Source organism: Oryzias melastigma, linkage group LG8 (genome assembly GCF_002922805.2).
Source record: "Oryzias melastigma strain HK-1 linkage group LG8, ASM292280v2, whole genome shotgun sequence".
Classification (NCBI taxonomy): domain Eukaryota; kingdom Metazoa; phylum Chordata; class Actinopteri; order Beloniformes; family Adrianichthyidae; genus Oryzias; species Oryzias melastigma.
Genome location: NC_050519.1, coordinates 19373948 through 19397819, shown reverse-complemented (window position 1 = coordinate 19397819; position 23872 = coordinate 19373948). Strand labels below are relative to the sequence as shown.

The 23872-nt window shown below is 36.8% G+C and overlaps 1 protein-coding gene and 1 long non-coding RNA gene across 6 annotated transcripts in view; one reads left to right on the top strand and one right to left on the bottom strand.

The window, feature by feature from the left end:
- The window catches only part of LOC112146933 (meiosis inhibitor protein 1), an 80619-nt gene that overhangs the window by 30689 nt on the left and 26058 nt on the right, over positions 1-23872 (bottom strand). For all 5 annotated transcript variants that reach the window (XM_024273010.2, XM_024273011.2, XM_036213353.1 and 2 more), the window contains exons 14-24: positions 22279-22370; positions 19692-19839; positions 19231-19342; positions 16893-16953; positions 16564-16658; positions 8502-8658; positions 6325-6472; positions 5447-5629; positions 5198-5329; positions 4905-5088; positions 1737-1853 (exon numbers count right to left, since the gene is read on the bottom strand). In XM_024273010.2, coding sequence (XP_024128778.1) covers positions 1737-1853; positions 4905-5088; positions 5198-5329; positions 5447-5629; positions 6325-6472; positions 8502-8658; positions 16564-16658; positions 16893-16953; positions 19231-19342; positions 19692-19839; positions 22279-22370 — 1429 coding nt within the window. The remainder of the gene's footprint in view (positions 1-1736; positions 1854-4904; positions 5089-5197; positions 5330-5446; positions 5630-6324; positions 6473-8501; positions 8659-16563; positions 16659-16892; positions 16954-19230; positions 19343-19691; positions 19840-22278; positions 22371-23872) is intronic.
- The window catches only part of LOC118599081, an 8582-nt gene continuing 8140 nt past the window's right edge, over positions 23431-23872 (top strand). The window contains exon 1 of the long non-coding RNA XR_004948361.1: positions 23431-23645. This is a non-coding gene — a long non-coding RNA (uncharacterized LOC118599081). The remainder of the gene's footprint in view (positions 23646-23872) is intronic.

Below are 23872 nucleotides of genomic sequence, written 5' to 3'. Positions count from 1 at the left end.
TTAATATAAAGCGTTACCTTTTTTTCGTCTTGTCAACCCCATATCCAGTGGACACCACAACAGGTCCATGAGTGCTGTTCATGTAGTAAGTGTGTGGTTTTTTCGTGTTGGAAATTAGCCAATCAGAGTGTGATTTGTGTGGGCATCCTAAGGGCACTGATGTATATCCTGCACACTCCGTGCGTGCAGCATTTGCATTTCGTCAGTAAGGAACCAGTTCCTGCATCATAGTAACAACTAGGGTTTGGGATAAAGGTACCATGTTGTATGTCAAACGTGCATGTATCTTACATTATCCTCACGAATACTTCACGATACACTTACCACACAGACGTCATTCGTCTGTTTCATTTTTTATGACGCCCCTTGAGGTGGTCGTATGTATGGAGTCAAATTGAGGCCAATATTATTTGAAACCCAAATAAAACTACTTGAAAAGTGTTTGGCTAAAGACCCTAATTGACCCCAACTGACCCTAATTACCCAAGTTCTCAGAGTCAGTGAATGCTCTGGGACTGAAGTTACAACCCTCATCAGTTTTGTTTGATTCTTAGTGTTAGACCTGCCTCCACGTGCCATAATGGGACCCACAGTTTGAAACCTGAAATTTTCTGATTCGAAACTGAAAAAAAGAGTTGAAAGTGAAAAAACGTTTTACATTTAAAAAATATTTTTGAAACTTAAATTTTGAGCTTTGAAACACAAAAAATAGAACAATTGAAGATGAAAATAATTTAGTTTATTTTAGAATAGCAAAAAGTTTCAGACACATTTTTTTTAGCCAAACACCAATATTTTTTTCAAGTTGTTTTATTTGAGTTTCAAATAATATTGGTCCCTTATGAGTCTCAAGGGAACTGCAAAATACATTTGGGTTCACCTTAGGATGCGACTGCTATTGTCAACGACGCTCTATGGACACGGGAAACCCAAACCCAACGCACTCTTACAGGTCAATTCTCTGAGAGTGTATGTGACTAAGGCTTTAGAGAGGGGGCGGGAACAATAAAGTTCAGACATCCAGGAGGAACTTAAGAGACCATGGTTGAAGTGGTTTGGACATTTGGCTTCAACGCCACACAAGTATCACTGAAATGTCAGTGATGCTGGAGACGTCACATCATTCAGGAAAAGAGAGGGACCAGCGCATCCAGAGAACCAAACCCCAGAGTAACTGATAAATGGTATCTGGTAACTCAGTATTTATCTCTAGAGAAACAGACAATCAGACATGGTTTTAGATTAAATGCAGAAAAACAAGGCCTGTCTTTACCTGGATGTGTGGCAGTTTGAGGGAAGTTTAATTTTCAAAATTCCCTAAAGAATAATTACCAAAACACACATTCTTCAACACAGAGGCTGAAATCAAACAAAATCAAACAAACAAGACCAGTCATTGTAAGACTAATTATAGCATGCAAATGAAACCAGAGAAATTCTACACCAAACTTCTGGTCTGGAGAGTGGAAATGATGATAACAAATTAAAACGAGCTAGGCCTTCACACACAAAGAAAGAGATCAAACCACTGGGAGAAAATAATTCCTGAAGATTTACTTATTGCCTTTCAGTATTAAATGCACTGTCTCCATGCATGACGGAAACCAGAAAATTAGTTGCAAATCTGTTATGATGTAGCATTTTCTGTGTAAAATGTCTGTTTTCCCATGATGCAGTAGGTTTTGCAGATGCATGCTGGGAGGAAGACAGCTGTCGGCAGCACCTTTTGGCCTCACCGTGGTAAAGCAGCTTGAAGTGTATTTCTTCCATGTTGGCGTACAGGGGAGGTGAAGGCGGGTCGGCGGTCAGAGTCGCACACAGCAGCTTCAGCAGCACAGGAAGTGAGCTAACAGCTGCACAAACATGCAAAAAGAAAAGCACAAAAAAGAGAAGAAGTCAAAGTGTGGATGTGAGAGGAAGATGAGGGACTGGCGTAGCTAAGAGACCGCCTGCACTCATCCAAAATTAGCATAAACTCATTACCAAGATCAAGACAAGATGTTCCCTTAGCACTTGTCAGTGGAGCCAAAACAGAGGACACGGTTCAAACTAACACCCCTCAGGTGGAGAACATTTGCCTTAACAAGGGAGAGTGCGGTGAATTCACTTGTGAACATAATGAAGCTCTGGTTGGTCACTAAGACGTGGCCGGCGTTCAAAGAAAAGAGGCGAGTAAAGTAAGCACGGCGTGTTCTCCTTCACACTTTCAATAACAATATTCTGGGTCAGAAAGAGGAGAGCAAGCGTGAAGAGGAAGAGGAGGTGAAAGGAGATGAAGGACACACAAAAAAACCAGACTGGATGAAGAGGAGGGAGAGAAGTCATCTTTCACCACTGCACTCCATATCATTAAAATCCCTCCCCTTGGGATAGCACCACATTGGATCTAATATAGAGCATATATTAATGCAAATGACTCTGAGCTAAAGTGGAACATGTGTGGGATAACAGTCGAATGCCCCCAGGAGCTGAGATGAGCAGAGAGCAGGCTGAGGCTAACCACAGCAACACTTCCTGAATCCCCAGCTGCCGCACTGGTGAGGTGCCCTTTAGCGCCTCTCATTAACCTGCTCACATTTACAGCCATCATAACAACATCTGGATAACAACTTTACACAAGGCCCTTTACAGCATAATTAAATGCATTTAACTACAACAAAATAAATGAAATCTTTACTAAATAACTAAAACTTTCTTGTCACTGTTTGTCCTCCTGATCTTTTTAGTATTCACGGCACAGGACTCCCTCCAACCATAAATGATTCTGTTACTTTCTGGAAAAATACAGGAGCCTTGCATTAATGATAATTACTGCAACTTCTACACTCATTTGCTTTATGGGAACTTGAAATGCAATTATCCTTTATCACTACTTCACTTGAACAAACGGCTTCTTATCAGAAAAAACACAAATCTTCAGTCTGATGATTGATAACTCTGGAGTATTTAAATCCCAGAAACATAAAGTCAATCCCCTCCATCTGACATTACTAGAAGAACATTATCATACACCAACAATCAAATTCCTTCTGATTGGTACTAAAATTTTAGAAAAAAAAAAATATATATATATATATATATATATATATAATTAGTAAAACATATCATCAATATACTGGTGCAGCCTAATTAAAAAATTATCTCCCCCTGCACAGCTTGCACTGTCAGAGAATGTTGGGTAGACTCATTTAATGAAGAATTAATGGGGCTCTTTCCCCTCTAACATTAATCCAGAGTAACAAGTGCTCAGGGAAATGCCTGCTCATCTCAATCTAGCTTCAACCAGAGGAGACTTAAACTGAGTTCACTGGAGCACTGCAGAACCGAAAAGGAGGAAGATAGAAAACACTTGTGAGAAGAATCTAGCAGACTGACCTGAGCTTACAGCATTTACTCAGTTGATGAGTTATATCCAGGATATATTAGAAAGAGTGAGGAAGATATTATTTCAACAAACAAACATGTATAAACCGATAAAACTGAAGAAAAAGGTTTTGGATCCCAATCAATGAAAAATGCAGTATAAAAACAAGCAATAGTTTATATAACCTTGATGTCAAGAGGTTTCACTTTCTAGGTCTTCTAGTGTTATGGTTACTTTCTCTAGATCAGTGGTCCCCAACCACTGGATTGCACACTGGTACAGTTGGTTTCGGACTACAAAGAAAAATAAATCAACCTATTCTTTTTTTTTCTTTTTTACTTATATTCTGATTCTGAGGGAAGTTTTATTTTGGAAAACTACTGGATTCTCTCCACCGAATCCAAATCATTCTTGATGTCCTTTCAAGTCTCTCGGTCACATGTCAAAAATCCATCTACGACTTTTTTTAAAGCCGCTTCACCAACCACTAAATTAAAATACCTCAAGCTAATAAAGTTAACAAAAAAACTAAAGAATAAATGTATTTGGAAAGTTTCTTTTTGCAGAAAAAAGTCAGTGATTTAACAAGAGCCTTAAAGGAAAACCAGGAATCTTTACTCCAAATATGGATTAATTAACAGTCTTCCGACAGACCATATTAATAATACATAATATTAATTAATCGTCTGTCTAATGTTACCAGGATGCTGTTAATAAAGTTACTCAAAGGTGGATTCACGTGTATAAATATATGTAGGACATACTAGTTGCCCTTTTATTTTTTTGTACTTGTATTTCTAAAAGTCAGATATAGGCTGAAGATGGCATGTGATTTTTTTGTTTCCACCTTGACAATTATGGGAAAATCTATATCACATTTTAATGGTTCCTATCCAAAATCTAGTGTACAAATTAAGGCTGTCCGAATTCCCTTCCTAACCCCTAACTGCTACTAAACAATATAGTGCAGGACTATCTAGTGCCCTGGATTTTAAAATCAATTCGGACACCATGCTCCCTACTTTTTTTATTTTTTAAATGATGTCACTGATTTCACAAAGTGAAAATCTAATCAATGTGAGCATTTTACAAGGTTTATTTATGGATCCATAAATCTGATGATGAAAACATTGATTTATTTAAAAAATAATATTTAGTTTAAGTATTTACATTTTTTTTTGCAAAAATGGTTCAAACAGAACACATAGAGGTCTATATTCTCCAATCTAGTGAGCATTGACACTCTAGTTTATTTGCAGGGACTTCTAGAAAATTTCTAGGGCGATCGATTTTGGAATTGTAGATTTGGACAGCACTGAAATATGGTGAACGTTCTGTTGTAGTGAAGGAATTCAGGCATAGCCAATGCAACACGTTGCAGATATTTTACAGAGAGTGAAGATAAGAATTACCCTCAAAAATTAAGGGAACCTGGAATCTACGGAAACCTACTTCTGCCTTTTACAAGCTGGTCAGTGAAAAAATTGTTTGCTGGTCTGTGGCCTGTGAAAGGTTGGGAACCACTGAATCCATTCGGTACCTTGTGCGTTGGAGCCTTGACCCTGGCTCATGCTCTCCACGCTGATTTGCTGTAATGCCTGGAGGAGGGCAGGACCGAGTTTCAAACACAGCTCTGCCGTTCTCTCCTGTCGGTGCTGCAGAATAAACTCCAGGACGCCCAAAGCGCGCTCCAAGAGGGGAGCCTCTCTGCTGCTCACCATGTCCTAGAACAGTAATTTAGCAGGTTGTAAGTCTTTTAAAAACACATTTTGAACTTTAAATATCTGGCAGCTCTTGTGTCTCTTCAGCCTAAACTTAAGTTTGAGGTCGTACCAACAGGATCAATGTTACATTTGGAAACTTCTGGACAAGAGCCAGAAGCTCCTTGGTTTCTGTGTCAGGATGCTGAACCCGTCGTCCCTCTTCAGGCTGTTCTTGGTCTTCACCTTTCTTCTGCATGACGACCTGCAAGAAAGAGTGAAATCCAACTAGCTCTACATCACTTCAAACTTCTAAAGAAAAAGCCAAAGACATTTCAGAGAGCCTAAATTCTTGTGAAATTAGTCAAATCTTTGTGTTTACTGATCCCTGCTCTTCTTCAGTGTGATGTGTTTGTTCGGTCAGCCACAGTCCCAAAACCAGAGCCCCGAACTTTTCTGCCAGTTGGTTGTAGCCACAGATGAAGTGGAGGAGCGCAGGATGGTGAAAGTAGAGAGATCGGAAGCTTTGGGAGGAGAGCGCTTTACTGATGTTGTTCAAAGCCACCTCAGGAGGAAAAGAAAAGTAAAACAAAGATGAAGAACAGCTTTGTGAGGAGTAATCACAACAAAGTTTGCAGTGGATTAGAATCTTGTCCACGGTTTAAATGTTCGATTCCCTTATCTTTACTTAAACAGACACCTTCATTTTTTCTCTTAGTCTTTTTCTCAATACAATGTTTTATTTGGCAAAAAAGCATGTTCAAAGAGGCTGGGTTTAAAGACGTATTATTGTTTACAAATAATCTTTGTTGTCCTGCTCAGCGCTGGAAAAAATAACAAAAAAAGAGACGTAATAAGCATAAAGTAAAGAATTATAAAACATGTTTGCATTTCAGGATCATTTGAGGACAAGCTTTGAATCTCTGAGTTTCGTGACTTTTAAAGGTTTGAGAGTAAAAACAATCACAGAGGAAAAGAACAAAACATTTTCTGTTTGAGACATGAATGAAAAAACACTTGAAGTTAATCTGTCTCAAAGAATGTCAAATCATTTCATGTTTTTCTTATTATATGATAAATTCAGTGAATAGAAATAAAATGAACTATTGAAACTATACTTTTAAGGTGCAAATGCATTTGATTATCCTAAAACTGTAATATAAATCAACAAAGGTTTTTTGATCCTGACAATTATGAGACAAAGCAGAGTTTAATTGAAATTTTAAGCAAATAAAATCCACATTTTTCTTTCAGCTGTACCCTGTCGAGAGTAGGGCTCTTGTCCTGTGTGACTGCCAACAGATAGAGGGCAGAGCGGAGAACCAAGCGAGGCATGAGGCCGCCCTGCTCCTGCACGGACTGCAGCAGCCACAACACGCTGGAGAACACAGTCTGGTCAGGCAGAAGCCTGAAAAGCACACAAACATGTCACTACTTTTAAACAAACAAAAAAATGACCCTAAAACAAAGCGATCAAACTCATCATGCAAAGCGAACAGAAACAAGAGCATTTCAGTCTCTAGGAAAAAGAAATGACACAATGAACCTATTCGCCGGCGCCGTTCCTGAGCTCAAACACCCTCAGCGGACAAAAATGTGCAAACCTCTGAGCACATTTTTCTTAATCCCGCTGAGACGGCTCCAACGCAGCGAGAAGCTTTTATCCCAAAGTCAAGAGGGGCAAATCGGACGTTGCAGGGGGACTAGCAAAGTGCACCTTTGAGGGTATAAAATATGCATTTGACAACCCACTATTAGCAGAGTTGAAGCCGGAAGAAAGCCGTGGTGACAGAAAGAAACTGCTGGTTTCAAACTTAATACAGATTACTATTAATCAGATCAGCAGGGAGGAACTTAACAGATCCAGAGAAAAAAAAACATTTTCAAGTCATAAAATAACCTGCACTGTTTAGAGGCGATGACCTCTACAAATGATTCGACAATTTATCAACAGTTAGAGTCTCACCTTACAACAGATTCTGCTTTTGTAGTACTGTCCATTATTTTGTAATTGTCTCCTTCCATAGTAGATATTAGGGGTGTAGGGAAAAATTGGTTCAGCGATATATCACGATATTTCAATTGGCGATACTTGTATCGATTTAAAATGTTGACAAGACGGTAATTAATTAATTATTTATGAGCAAACGTAGCTTAATGTCCTAATTTTGTTTTCTATTTAAACCCGGAAGGTGCTTATACCTTTGGAACCTTATTGGTTAAGGTACATTCATTCTGTTTTTTTTTTCTTATTTTGAAAAAAACATTTTATTGTGGAAATCAGGGAATATTAAATATTTCTTTTAAGAACACATATTTTTTTAATTTACCAACAGAAAGCATGAATTTGCTTGGGTGAAAGCACCTTTTATATGAGATACAGTTGCATTGCTGTTCGTTAATTAAAAACATGATTTCTTACCACTTTATTAACATGAAAAGTGCACTAATATTCAGGTCGATTTTTTTTCTAAGTCATACTCTTTAAAGAAAATTGTGAAAAATCGCTCAGGTACAGTCTTGGGATATATTCAGATAAATATCCCATCGTGAAACATGTATCGCGTTACGTACCGCATTGCCAGAATCACACCCTAGTAGATTTCCTAAATTCCCTTCTAACAACTGTCCATTACTTGAACCAATAATCTGTTCTATGTGTCTTTTCTTCATGTCTGTGGTGTCTCAGAATGTTTTCCAGGACTTGTTGAAGTCTTTTACTTCTGAAATAATGCAGATCCAAACTTTCTAATTTAAAAAGATAGTCAACAGGATGTGTTGGAAAGAAATTGATTACACCTCGACTAGTATTAATCCTCTAAGTTTATGTGATAGCAACAACATTTGCAAAGGCTCCCCTCCATTAATCAGCACGGATAACTGCAGACTCCAGAGCTGCAATAAAGCCTAAAAGCAGACTAAACTGGAGCCCAGATTTGTGGCTCTGTCTGCTGGATACCAGTGCTGGCACTGAGAAACCCAGAGGTGTGATGACATTGTACTTTCATCTATCAGTTCCCAGCACGGTTAATACCTTGCTCTTAGCCATTAGAAGCTGTAAATGGCTTTCCTGAACACCTTTTGTTGCTGTGAAAATGGGCGCTGTTAAAGGAAAGCAGCCGTTGCTTCTGCATCAAAATATGCTTACTCCTCTTACCAAACCTTTCCACATCAGCTCTCTGCATGTGTGTTCAGAATTTGAATCAGGAAATGTTGTTCCTGAAATATTTATTAATTTTTATTTCAACAGAATATAATCTCAGAAAAATACGTTTCTGGCAATTAGAGCATTTTGAAATAAATGGATTTTAATTGAAATATAACAAGGACTGTCAGGAAACATGGGAAATGTGATAAAATATAAAGCTGCTTTCAATTTTCAAGAATTTGTTCACAATTTTTGTTTGCTGGAGGCAGTTTTCTAATTAAAATATTACCTGTCTCCTTCCTGCAGAGCAAGGTAAAGCACCATCACCAGACAATATTGGCCGGACCTTGATTCTTGGTATTCACAAAACAGAGACGGCCAATCAGACGGATGGCAACAAAGAGAGGGGAGGTTGCGAGCCAGCAGATTCTCCACCTCCTCAAAATCTGTGGAATGAGCAAACAGACACAAGAGCAGTTTGATAATAAGTTCTTCAGGGAGACGGTGATGTGAATCGACATACGTGTCAAATGAAACAGAAATCCACAAGAGATAGAATATGTTTACGTACACTTTGAATCTCAAATATTTCCTGAAAAGGTAACAATCAGAAGAAGCAGCAGGAGGAAAATTCCTATTTTAAATATGATCACAGATAAATGGCATCTGTGCACCCTCTCTGTCTTTCTTTTCTCATTTTCTTGTGTCGAAATGGGGATTGGCTTTAGGAGCCTCAGAATCCTGTCTCTGCAGTTCACAGATGACACAGTCCTTTTGGCTTTCCACTCGCAGCTCTCGTTTTGGAGCGGAGTGTGAAGCAGCTGGGATGAGAAAGAGCACCAAGTCAGTGGGCAGTCACTAAGTCCATGGGTTTCCTCCAGGATAAGAGGGAATACAGTAATGGAAAGGATTGTAAAGTTCTCACTTCACTGTTTATTCTACTCACCAAAAACCTGTGAAAGAACAATAAAAAAAAATCATCTATTTTCAAAGTGTTTCCACTGGTCTTTTAATTATGACGATCCCATATTTAGCCAAAACTAAAAATCCTGTCATTTTCTAGGAAAAAGTCTCTGCAGAGCAGCAGTAGTTCATTAGAAATTTACCTCTGAGTTATATATCAATATTCAAATAACTTTAAATTATATGAGATTCTAGAATCCTCCAAAAATTCCTATGCTATTAAATTAAAATGTGACAATGCACTCAATGCATGGAAAATATTCTGTATGTTATATATGCATATGTATGCATATGCATAAAGGAGAGGGCAGGAGAGAAAAAATTGGAAGAAAGGACGGATAGATTATACATTGTGTTATTTATTCATATGCATCTGTTTATTCATTGATTTGAAACACTTTTTTTCTTCCTGTTTTGTCTTTGTTTGTTAGTTTTTAACATTGCTTGTTAAATACATGTTGTTAAAAATATAAATTCACCTCTGAGTTGTGGATGGGACCATCGGCACAGAGCAAGCCCATCCCCACTTCCCGTCATCAACATGCTCAACCTAACATTACGGGTGCAACAAAAATAGCGATAAATATTGAAACTATCTAGCCGCACAGTTTTGAGCCAGATACCATCTTAGATGAGGAAATCTGAGAGGTATATGGATCTATTTGTCTGTAAGTGAATCCATCAAAGTGGAGAGAAGCAGGGAGATAGTAACCCACCCAGTGTAGCTTCTACGCCACAAGTACAATCTTTTTCAAACTGCATTTTTGCTCCATTTTCAAAACAATTTGAATAAAAAAAATACCTAGAAATACAAATTTAGTCTTAATTACTCACGAGAACATGCTAAAAACACTAAGAACATGATTTTCAGAAGAGTGGGTCTTTTAATTGCAGTTCATATAGGATACCAGGTTCTTAAAAAAATGATGTAGTTCTAAGAATATCTACACAGTCAATGTGAGACTTATTTATTACCAATGTTCATAAACTGTGTTTGTGAGCAAAGACAAGACAGGGCTGTGATTTACACAAACTCTGGGAAGATAATGAAGGAGCATTTGCTGATTTCACAATTTCCAATAATATATTTCGGTTTCATTGTTTGTTCTTGTCGCTGAGACATGGTTGTTGAATGACGGAGGACATGATGAGAAAATTGAGTTTCTAAAAACAGACATTAGCTGAGAAAGAGAATCCTGAAACACATAGAGAGTAGAGAGATGCTTCTGCGCAATGCAGATCCTTTTCTGGTCTGAAGAAAAACATTCAAAAAGCAAAGCTGAAACGACTCAATGCAAAACCACTGTAATAATCTATATTGTAGGATTATTACAGTATATTTTATAGAACCTATGTTAAGGTTATATGGATTTTTTAAAGATTTATTCAGAAAAGAAGAAGCCTGGATTTGAAAGATAATGTTTTATGCAGTTATAAAGTGAAAATATCACCTGATGCAAATTTTCAGGTTCCATATATACTGAGACTGCTGAAAACATGCTGACAGACAGTTTCGGGGAGGTCAGCTGTCTGAAACATATTAAAATAATTCCTGCCAACAACGCAGCAACAAACTATTCAAATATGCTTTTCAATTTCTGATTCTTCTTATTGTGTGCAGAGATATGACATTTAACAGAAAGCAGATATTTTTCAAGACTAGGATATCATAGAAAGCCATTAAAAATCTGTTTTTTTTCCTCTGAAGGCTGAGCAGACTGTAGAGTGCTGGTCCTCCTCTTTACAATAAAGAACATTTATACAAGCATGACCTTCATGGTGCAGTCACCCCATCATAACACATCCCCTAAGATCTGATCTTTGCCAATTAGGGCTAAACTGCAATAAAACACACACTAGTCATGATTTTTTTGGCCTCTGATGTTTTGTTTCTTTTAGTTTTCTGTCTTTTTTATTCAGCCTCTGTTCTTTCTATAAAGCAGCTGGTTTCTGGGTCAGTATTCATCTCAGCTTAAGTTATTCTCTATGAAATCTGTTAACCTTTATCTGAAATGACATTTAAAAATGTTATATTCCTTGTATATCCTGCTAAGCTCCTTGCCCTTTTTTATCAACCTTGAGACCAGGGCTTAAAGTAATATTTATTTTAAGAGTCTAAACTGGACCATCATTGTTGAGAAAAATAATAATAATTTAGTTCCACAATTCTTTGCGATATATTGTATACGACATTGATGATTCAAAATTGCAAGTGAGCTAAATATATGCTGTGCACCAGCATTATTTAAAAAGCTAAAATTGGGCATGTTTTAAAAACTAGTAACCAAAATGATGCAACTTCCTGACAGCTGAAAAGTGCAGTGCAAAACAAGTCTCATTTTTCCAAAAACAATTAGCCCAGGTTGGCAGAGTGTACATCTGAAAGTCTGTTGGTAAGCAGCTGTTAAAACATAGTTTGCAGAACATATAGTATAGAATGATTGTGTAGTATGTGCACGCATGTGGCCCACAGCTGCATATAGTCTGTGCATTCATACTAACAACAAAGTGTTTAAAATGGAAAACCACAATTTAAGTAGTTTTCCTGACTGATCAATCAGTTTCTGTTGAGGACAAGCGTTAATTGTAAAAGCTTCCTTTTCTGCTACACCCTTCAGGTCACCCTTGAAAAAGAGATCTTGATCTCATTGGGTTTACCTGGTTAAATAGAGGTTAAATAAATAAAAAATGCTTCTGTAACGTCTGTCTTATGTCTGTTCGCTCTTTGCATTATCTCTATATTGTTTGCACTCTCTCTGTAATATCTCTATATGGTACCTGTACCTTCTGTATCATGTCTTTATTTTGCCTGTACTCTATTTTTGTTGTGTTTGTACCCTCTCTGTGTTGTGTCTGTTACCTCTTTGAATCATTCCGATACTCTCACTGTACACTTTGTTTTCTGACATTATTGTTCCTGATCCTTCTCTGTAAAGTCCATGTATTGTCCCAATACTGGAACACATAAGGGTACAGTATAGTCCCATACATTTTGCCTTTGTATTGTGTTTGTACCCACTCTGTATCATCTCTGTATCTACTGTTCCGAGTAGGACAACCCAAACTAGAAGCACACACAAGAATATTAATTTATCTGGAGATCTCCAAGAGTTAAATTCAACAACAGTTGCACAGTAGAGTGCTGAAACTTCTCAGTAACAAAGACGGAGATCCCACTGGAGAAGCAGAACTCTGGAGATGTCATGGAACGAGAGGGAATCCAAAGGCAAAAACTCGATACACCAAGGGGACTGACTTAGTCTTAACCAGGGACAGAAAAAGGGTCAAAACACAGACAATTAAAAACTATGAAATGCTAGAATGTGAGCTAAGGCACAATTAATTGACATAGAGTTTGAGGAACTGTCAGTAAATACTGTCGCTCACAAGTGAGATGAATTACAGTGACTAGGCACCAGGTGGAGACTGGGAGAATGGAGAGCATGCAAAGCAACACTCACCACAGATCACAACACTGTATCGTGTTGGTACGCTCTATGTTTGTCTGTATCTTACAATAATATTTTGTAGCAGCTTTACAATTCTTGCATCCATTGACTTTGTGAGTTTTGGAGAGTTTCTGCTTGAATTTCTTTGCAGGATGCCAGAATAGCCTCCCAGAGCTGCTGTTTGGATGTGAACTGCCTCCACCTTCAGAAACATTTTGTTTGAGGATGCTACAAAGGTTCTCAATAGGGTTGAGGTCGGGGAAGGATGGCGGCCACACCATCAGTTTATATCCCTTTATGCCTATAGCAGCCAATGATGCAGAGGTATTCCTGCAGCATGAGATGGTGTGTTGTCATCCATGAAGATGATTTTGGACCAGAAATAATGCTTCTTCTTTTTGGACCATGAAAGACAGTGGTCAGTCAGAAACTCCACATACTTTTCAGAGGTCACTTTCACACCTTCAGGGACCCCAAAGGGGCTGACCAGTTCTCTTTCCATAAATCTGGTCCAAACTATGATTTCACCACCTCCTTGCTGACGTCACAGTCTTATTGGGTCTTGATTGCTATCCACCAGCAGCTGGATTCTAGCAGCTGCTCTCTTAATCCAATATATTTGTATGGCAGGAACCTTCCTGTGCATGCTTTGATTCAGCCACAAATCTCTTAATAGTACAGTAATCCCGCTTAAGCTTTTGTGAAATATCAGAGGTTTCATAGGTTGTCCAAGGCATGCAACTATTTCACATTCTCAGCAGATCCTTTTTCTTTACCAAATTGTTTGAAAATGTTGATCAGCTTCATAATGTGGAACGTCCTTTTCAGTAGTTTTTCCTTTAATTGAGCTCACCTGGCAAACTAACAGGTGTCTGAGAAAGATTTCAGTGATTCAAAAAGCCCCAAGATAAAATATCATCCATGAGTTTATTATTATTATGATATTATTATATCTTTTGATGCTTAGATAAAATCTGCATAATGATTTGGAATGCACAGTAAGCATGACTTTTATAAGGACTGGCAACAGCATCTCAATCAGATTCAGGTCAGGACTTTGACTAGGACCACCCCACGTTTTTATATTTGTCCTACTGTAAAACAAAAATGCTTTCTAGCTTGGTGTCATGAAGAGATGGAAAACATTTTTCTTCAGGGATTTTTTCTAGAAGGAAATCTTGGTTCCATTTACCGTGACGAGCCTTCCAGGTCATAAAGCAGCAAAACAACCCAGACCATCACACTACCACCATTATAGTTGATTTGTGTCATCAGTTCACAGAACAGTTCTAGGGATTGTTAAAGGGAATACCTTGGATGCTTTGTTACTCAGCAATATTTTTTCATCTGAAAGCCATTATTTTCTAATGTATATTATGGTGGAGTTATCATTTGACAAGTTAAAACATTACAGATAAAAACATGTAAAAAGAAAAAGGGGGAAACTCGAGAAATACTTCTTTCCACCACTTTATGTGCAGTTAAGGATTCACATTGATAAAAGAGGAACAGTTTGAGGAAATCTGCAGATCCATATTATGTGGTCTGGGGGTGGGACCTGTGTCATTGTGTCGTCTAGTGTAATTTTGAAACCCCAGAAAAATGAAAGGGACAACTTCAGTTACTGATGCTACTATTACCTCAAGAGACAATGTAAAAGAGTCGTGGCCTCAGGCAAGAAGAGGAATAAAAGGTTTGTGCTAAATCTCAGAGGGAGGGCTTAAAAGGACATACAGTAAAGGACAGAAACTCTAACAAAAGGGACACAATTCTGCCTACTGCTCAACCCTCTCTATTTAGAGAGTTTTCAATTGTTTTTAAATAACATCCTCATCAGAAATACAGCATGTGACACATTAATCGGTATTGTGAGTCAACACTTTCCGTTACTTAATAATGGAGAATTAAAGTGTACATTTTAACACCTTGAATGGCTTCCTGGAGCATTGACAAACAGCTGCTGTTTGTCAATGTTCCGCATTAGGTTGTCTGAAAGTGTGAGTTGATTTATAAGCAGAGCTTTAGTTTGATTTGCTGCCTAGTAACATTTAGGTGTTTAATATAGAAGTACACCAAGAAGAAGTGAAGAAAAATCTTCTTTAAGAACTCACTGCTGTTAAACATTGATCTCAGAAGAACCTTCAGAAATATTTAGACAGTATAAAAGACATTTGGCATGTTACAGTTGGTGGAAGCTCAAATAAATACAAACACTGGTGATCGGAATGGATTTCTCTTTGGAAAGCCCTTTAAAGCACAACTAGGGTTAACTAGCCATAAGATTTTCAGACACCTGCTGTGTCCTTTGGACAGTGAAAACTAAAGAACACACACTCATCAATAAAAACCAGAAACGTTTGGTACAAAATGTTGATAATAAGATAATAAGACTGGAATGGGACAAGACTTTTTTAATTGACCCGGCTTCTTTTCTTTTATTGAGCTTCTTTTCATTTGGTCTATTCTGAATTCTTATGTACTTCACTTTCTATCAGTTGTCAATTGGAACTGTTTAAGTTCGATATTTGAAAGTTGGTTGAGCTTTGCATTTGTTGATTGCGAGCAGGTTATATTATCTTATAATATAGCATTTAGCAGAGACTAGTATAAAAAACACACACGATTATAGACAGAGCACATGTGAAATTATACATATTCACAATTTTTATATCTGACAATTTCAAAGAAAAGTTTGTTCAACATCCAATAAGTCTATTAGGAATAACTCTTGTGGCCCGTTTTGGTTTCTTTGTTTGGGGGTTTGTGACTCAAAGTTTAAAAAAATATATTGCAGAGATTGTTCTCAAAAGTTATAATTAAAATGTTATCAGTGGTTAACTTTCTTAAGAATTTAGGACAGAACCTCACCTGGCTGTAGGTATTATGTTAATTTCAGGACAAAAGATAAATACAATACAATGTTTCCTCGCTACAGCGTGGATCACCTTTCACAGTCTCGTCATTTTAATACAATTTTCCTTTTATTTATTTATGTATTTTTAATATTGAATTTTGTGCTGCGTCCTGTCTGGCTGTAGACTAGTGTCAGTCAATCTAATCCGTGTGGTGTTTCCTGTACAGTAAAGACTGCATTGAGGCTCTTTGGTTTCATTCAACTATACTGCATTAATTTTTCAACAAAGGTTTGAACTTTGAGTTTTAACAAAAAAGAAAAGTGTGAAAATGTTCATGTCTGATAAAAAATGTATAAAGTCTGTTCTGAGTGGGTTTAAAGCCTTAAAACATTTATAATAATTGTAAAAAATAAAGCTGACTACTTTGAGAATTTTGCCTATAGCGAGTTATTTTTAGAACGTATTTCCCTGCAAATGCCACTGTATTAATTATAACTGTTAAATTAAAGCAATACTTTCATCATAATTTCTAACCTTACTTATATCGTTACTTTTTAAAACTAAATCACACTTTGAATGTGAATACATTACATACTACTTTCCTAAACTTCTCACCTTGATGCCAACAAGCAGTTTCCACTAAGACTATTGAGCTTTATTAAGTTGTAAGGCAGTAATATTGCTAAAGAAGTCACTGTTAAGGTTTTTGAATTTTTCATCAACCATTTACCAAAAACAACCAAAGCACTTGGCCTTGGAGTGGAAGGGGTTCTTTGTTTTAGTGAAGTACACTGACGTTTATAATACTTGACATTGGTACTTTGGCATAGATTTAAAATTTAAAGCAACTTTCAATGTGTAAACAATCCGTGGAGCGATCCCTTCAGCTAAAGCCTCGGCAGTGGAATTTAAAATGTTTGATTTTATTAGTAAATGTCGGTTGTGAAGGATCTAAAAAGAGCTGTTTGGGGAAGCTCTTCTGACAGGCCTCACAAGTCCTTTCTCTGATGCTAACAGGAAGTAGGTTTGCTGTTACTGACGTTACGTTTGCTTTGGTGGTTGATACAAATGTGCAGGCAGATACCATGGTAGCAGTCAAAACGGGGGTCTGACAAGGAAATCAGAGTCATGCTGAGCGTCTGCAGAAAACCACAGCAAGATGCATTTAGATCTGGGTTCCTGAAAGAAGCAAACACATTCACTGTAATTGTGCAAATAAAAAAAAAATGATAAAACTACAGAAATCTTTTTAAAACAGGCAAACAAATGAATGAGAGGCCACACTCTTTGTTTAATTGTAGGATTTGACAAATACTGTTAGAGAGAGGGCAATTAAATATATAAAACAGAGCTGGACATCTAAACTGTAACATTTTCTACAAAGTTTGTATATGTGTGTCCAGTTAGCTGTACCTGTTTCCTGCACACAGGAGGCTTTTGTGTTCTACCGACAGCCTGATGAAACCAGAGGAAGCTAGACGAAAGGAGAAAAGCACAAAAAAGGAACATTCAGACACTGATACATATGACCTCCCAGTTTTGTCTTTGATGAATCTTGTTTATATGTATTTATTTACTGAGTAAATATTGGCTTTGGCTAGTCTGCATCCTTTTTAATATTAACAGCGTCTCCTTTTGATGCTGAAGTTTGTGTATTTGCCCGTTTCACTTGTGTGTATAGTCTGATCCATAAATGCTTCCCTTTCTGCTCCATTTCCATTTGCCTCGTCAGTGTGTCCACTTCCTGAACCCATCATGGCCCCATATTTGGGTTCTTCAGTCACTAATGGCATCTCGTTGGTTTAGATTAGCAGTTCACCTGGAGCGTTTACAGCTTTTATTTAACCTCTAAAAACCCACGCTCTTGTTTGATTATGCCATTTTACTACTCTTTGACAGAGCCACAATATAATCTAAAATGTGAGCCACAGCTATGGGCACCAGAGGTTAAAATGCCATTGAAGCCTCTGTTTCTTTTTTTTTTTTTCTGTTAAACTTCCTGTTAGATGGTGTGGAGAAACAGGGCGGCAACAACCACACTATTTATATCAACATGTTAATGATGTAGCATTATAGTGACCGCAAACTTTAACAAATTAAATGTAATCAGCTCCTTCCTTCCAGGGTTCAGCTCACAGCAAGGCTGTCAACACACTCTGAAATACTAACTAAGCGTGATAATTGAAGCAAATATGAACGTTAAAGAAACAGTAAAATATAAAAGTTTACCATAAGCTCCAGTTAAAGACCCACTCAGATAAAAAAGTGTTTTCTGTGTTTTTAACATGTTCTTGTGGCATTCTTTTCTGATGATGGAGGACATATATACAGAGAAATAGACTTAAATTAGCTTTTTTGTATTTCTTTATTTAAATAATGAATCAGTAGCAAACAAAAAATGTTGTTTGAAAAACAGCTTATTTGTGATGTTGATTATATGCCGGGTGACCCACAATCGCCTTGCTCTGCCTCTGCCTCTTGTAGACAAATAGATCCATGTACGTCTTTGTATTCCTCATCTGAGCTGGTATCTGGTTCAAAACTGTTTGGCTGGATAGTTCCAATATTGCTCACCATTTTTGTTGCACCACTAATATTAGGTTGGGGTTGTAAGCTAGTGGGAGAGTTAGAGTTCTCAGCAATGGAGAAATGGTCCCGCCCACATCTCAGAAGTGCATTTCTAATTAACTATTGCCGCTCTGCAGGAACTATGTGATAGAAAATGACACAGGTTTTTGATTTAGGTAAAAAAATCATAATAATAATTAAAAGAGCAATTTTACAATAGATTAAAAGATGATCAGAGTGGGTCTTTAAAGAAAAAAGAAAGCAAAAAGGGATGTTTGACAATTTATGAACCACTTACACTGTTTTTTACTCCAACAATCATTCTTATTGTAAACAAATTCATTGACCTCACTTGTTTTTATATAAAAACTCTTGTTTTTGGTCATTTTGAAGGTAAGAGTTAGTAAGCAGTGCAAACAGGAAAACAAATAAATTGTTTTACCATCAAAATGAGTGACAATAGCTTGGACTAAGTAAACAAACGCTTCTTTATTTCATCAAAATATCAATTGGCACATTTCTATAAGTGAACATGGACTGAGACAATCCCTGGAGAAACTGCTCTGCCCCGACAGCCGTTTGCGGCAGGAATACAACGCGCCGGTTTCTACTTAATGGCACCACAGTAGTGTCTTCAAACGCCCGAAGCAACAACTTTCTGTGATAATTGAGGCTCATCACTTCCAGTGCAAATTATGAATTGTTTCCTCTATATTCGCTCCGCAGACATCTATCTCAGCATCTGTACATATGCAGGCGTCTCTGTATCACTTTACAGGGAACCAAACAGAGATTTTTTATCCAGAAAATACATCAGTGTAAGAAAAGAGCAATTAAGTGTGCTGTAGAAGAGTGCACAATCTGTTAAGTGACTGTGAATTTAAGTTTTGACATGATTAATGGAGCTTTACAGAGAAAGTGTACCTCTCTTAAAGCATTATTAATCTATTCTGGCCAATATATGAATTTAAATTAGCTTGAGTTAGAGCTTCCCATAAACATAAACACGAATGCTGTTTTATGATGGCTTATACTGTAATACTGACTGCCAGGAAAATGGAAAAGTGCAGCTAATGTAAAAATGTGAACCATTTAAACTGTAAATCTACTAAAGTCATTCCTAAAACTCAAATATGAAATGAATCGAGCGTTTGCTTTTGTATAAAAACGTTAAACAACTCACCAAGTTTTTTTGCAAAAACAGCCTTGAGAGTCGGAAAAAGCGAGAACTGGAAAGAGAGGATGGAGTACAAGTATTGCAGTATCTCAGCATTTGGTGAAAACTCGCACATTCTCTGGAGACATAATAAAGAAGAGAGAAAAACACAGGAGAAGCTGTAAACAGTTTTGAACCGAGTCAGTGGTTTTATATTAAAAAAGAGCCAGAAAAGAGTAGTGAAATCATTAGCTGCCACTGCTGCAGAAGCACTGATAGCAATGTTTTCATGTCTGCGAGGAAGCTGATGAAAACACAAGTTTCGACTATGTTCTTTAATTTGGTTACAAACAGCTAAACAATGAATGGAAATCATTGTACACTAGTTACAGTCTATTCACTGAAGTCTTTGGTTTTAAAAGTTACAGAGGAGAAGACTAGAACAAAAGAATGACATCTGAGTGTTGGTGATTTTGCTCAGCTCTCACTAGAGTGGTAGGTATCCAGACAGAGTCACACAAGTGCAACAGGCATCGACACAGAGACTGCACAGAGTCCGGAGCATCGCTGTGTTTATGTGGAGCTGTAAATGGGTTCTCCATCAGGGCAGGCTGTGACGCACACTCCTCAGCCAACCTTGAACAGACACAGTAGTAGGTTATAATTTATCAATAAATAAATAGAGACACAGAAGTTCCTATTAGGAGAAATGTATTCAAAAATATAATTTTTTTTTTTAGTTGCAGTCTTAAAGGAAACCAGATATTTGACCTTTTTGTCAAAACATTTAACACTTAGAAGTGTGAAGATGGAGGAAATGATGTCATAAACAAAGTTCAAAAAGATAATTTTACAATGTAAATAAGAATTATTTTGTGAAAAAAGAGAACACAAACAGAAGAAAAGTAAAGAACTCTGGACTTGTCCTTGAAAAACCTAAATATTTTCATTTAGCTTAAAAGCTGCTTTCAGAGGCAGTGAAAAAGGTTAATGTTTGAATCTATCTCTAAATGAATAGAGAATAAATAAGCCAATGACATTTACACAAAGATACCCGATATGGACTGTAATGTCACTGTGAAATATGGGGACATTAAAGTTAACTCTGCAGTCCAGATTGAAAGTCTGAAATGTTTTGAAAGTTTTAAATACCAAATTTGTCCCATTTAAGACCTCAAGAACACAGAGAAGGCACCTGCTGTCAGGTTTAACAATATTAACAGGAAATTGCAAAAATATTGTGATACTGTCTAAATTGTTGTCAAATAATCCACTTTTCAAAAAATGGTTTTCACTCATCCTTTCAACAAATTGGTTTGAATGGAAACAAATACAATTGTAATATTTTTTCTATGGATATTGATTGCAGTTTTTGTAAATATTCAACTGAATAAGTAAGAAAACATTCCATGTATTTGGAATCCTAAATCATGTATTAATAGATGTTCAAGTATTACATGGAGAAACATCTATCAGAGTTGCAAAAAACACATGTTGCCAGACTTACAGCAATTTCTAACAATTTATCAGTTTAAAGATGAATTTCTGTCACAACTAAAACTAACATTCACACTGGGGGATTGTTGTTCTGCGCTGCATGATGGAACTGAGAGGATCAGGAGCTCTTTTTTGAACAGAGTAGACTTAGACACTTTCTGGCATGAAAAACATAACACAGAAAAATTACCTTATTTTACCATTCTGAGTGACGATTTGTTGGGTTTATTTAGTGATATTTTATTGATGTATTTGTTAATCCATCACAATAAGGTTCAATTTTTACCATGTATTCTTCAATGGAAGGTTATCTCTCATCATTTAAATGGGTTTGACCAGCTTCCATCTGATTGGCTGCATGGTGGAATAGCACTCACACTGAGAAGACCCTGGTTTGAATCCCAGCAGGGACCTTGCTGTGTGAATGTTCTCTCGTGCATGTGAGTTTTCTCCGTACACTCTTTTTTTCAAAAAACATTAATTAACAATTCTAAACCGCCCTCTGTATGTGCTTATGATGATGTGTGTGATTGTGTGCCCTGTGGCAGACCTTCAACCTGTTCAAGGTGTAACCCACCTTTGCCTAACAGAAGCTAAATTGGCTCCAGCAGCCGTGACCTTGAAAGAGATTCAGCGTTCTGAGGATGGATGGATGGACAGTTTCTATCTGCAGTGATTTGTCACTTGCCATCTGTCTCATGTTTTTTTTTAAGGGCAGAGCATTACTCGTTGCTCATTTAGAACATCTTCACCAGTAATTCGGTTTCAAGTGTTTTTTAGTCCTGGTTGTAATTGAAAAAAAATCAGAGGTGTTTAAACCAAAAGGTTAACACTTATTAAAGTCAGAATTGAAGCTTAAATGTAGTCATGAAGAAATGTCAAAACTGTGCTCTGATACGATCAGTGTGCTCTGCATCCCTGATCTACAGCAGGATATGTCGTTCACGTTAGCAGACGGGAAAAAGACTATAAGTTGAAGAGTGCCACTCCGATTTCCTCAAGCAGCGCTGATAAATTCATTAGACCATATTCAGTCGTTGGGACTTTAGCACCTCACTTCTCAAAACAGCTGAGAGTTACTCTGTGAGGATACTGCTGTAGTTGATGCTGAAACTTTTGGAAACATTTATGGCTCAAATTCTACTCTAACAAGCTAAGCTGACCCCTGACTTAATACATTATAAGTTAACTGGGGAGAGATTATTCACAACCCGACATTTTGAAATGTCTTTGGTGTCACATCAACGATTAAATCATATTGACCAGACAAAGACATAAAACCAATTTTCTCAGAATTTAAGGGAAATGAAAGCCTTTTAAACATGTTTAGACTTCAACAATCTCTGGGTACCATGTCCAATTAGAAAAAAAATCTTATGCAAGTAAGAAATAAATCTATTGAAACAAAATAAGCTTCTGAACATAAGTGTCTTATTATCAAACGGGTTGTGAAAACTATTGTTCATGAGTGATTTAAAATATATGACAATGAAATATATTCAAACTAAATAAAGACAATATGGTGGTTAAAACTGTGATTTGTCATGTTGTTATTCAGCTTCTTGGACATGTGCTGACCTGCAGGCAGCCTGAAAACAGATCATGGCCTGAAGAAGAAATCCTGTGGATTTGGAAGTCTTGCTCCTCAAATCTGACTTTCCCAGGTTACCCTGGAAATAAATTAGAGCAGAATGAGGAATGAGCAAAAGGTGACAGAAAATCATATTACAATTTCTGCTAAAGATCAGTCATTTAAATATGTATATAGTATTTCCTGAGTCACAGACAAATGAATCATCGCTTAAACGAGTTCCTAGCAAATTCTGTTTCTATGCTTTCTTTTGATATGGGAAAAATGCAATCAAAATGTTAAAGTTTTATGGATAATAAGTTTTTTTTACATTGTTTTTCTATTTTCTTTAATTGTACTAAGACACAAAATGTTTCTCAATAGAAAGAAATGTCAGTTCTGTAGTATTAACCTCAAAGGCCTCAATGTGGCAGCTCCTTGCTTTATACGATACACAAATATGATACTTTACCAAAGATAAAACAATAAAACATCCCAGTGAGTTTCAAGGACAGCAAAAACCACAAAGAAAACCATGATAACTGAAGGACAGAACACCAAAAACAAACAGCATTATTGTATATGCAGACAGGAGTGCTTAGAGCCTTACATAAGGGAAAACAAAAGCTCTAAAGGAACGCTCAACACTGGACAGTTTTTCAACCAGTCAAAGCTTGACTTATACCTAAAAAAGACACTGTTTTGATAAATACATTTTTAACAAGAAATTCCAAAAGTGTTTCTTTAAATAATATCCTACAATAAGCAATGCAGTACAGACCTTCATCTGCCTAGTTTTAAAATTGTTTTGAGGTTTGAGTGACTAAACACACTGACCTCAAACAAACATCTAAATAAAATGCAAAATAAGGGTTAAGGAATGTACTAAGTGACAAATGTGAGTATATCAACATCATGGAAATCCCAACCAGTTACAGTTGTGCTAATATGTTTACAAACCTTGGAAGAAACTATGATTACTTGGCCATTTTTCATAGAATATGAATGATAATACAATAACTTTCTTCCACTCATAGTTGGGTGAAGTCATTTATTATAAAAAAAAACACTTTAACTTTTTTAAACTATAATGACAACAGGAACTTCCCAAAATACCCTGATCAAAAGTTTACATACTGTGATGACTTTGTTCTGAAAACATGCGCACAAGCTGATGGAAAAGAGTTTGAATGACAGCTAAAGGTAACGGTCCTCACCTGTGAATCGTTTGTCTGTAATCAATGTGTGCACAAAAGGTTTTGTAGTGTCTGGGCTCCTAACAGACCCTAGCATCCTTCATCCAGTGCTGCACTGACATTTTTGGATCATGAGTCATGGGAAAACTAAAAAGCTGTCAAAAGATCTACAGGAAAAGGTAACTGAACCGTACAAAACAGGAAAAAGATATAATGAGTAGAGCTGTCTGGCGATTAAATTTTTTAATCGCGATTAATCGCATTGTCCTGAGTTAACTCGTGATTAATCGCAAATTCATATGTGGCATTTTTTTAAGGAAAAAATGTGGAATTAAACAATTTAACAGTTTCACAATTTAACAATTTAACAGTTCTACATTAATTATGAAAACAAGAATGACAAAAT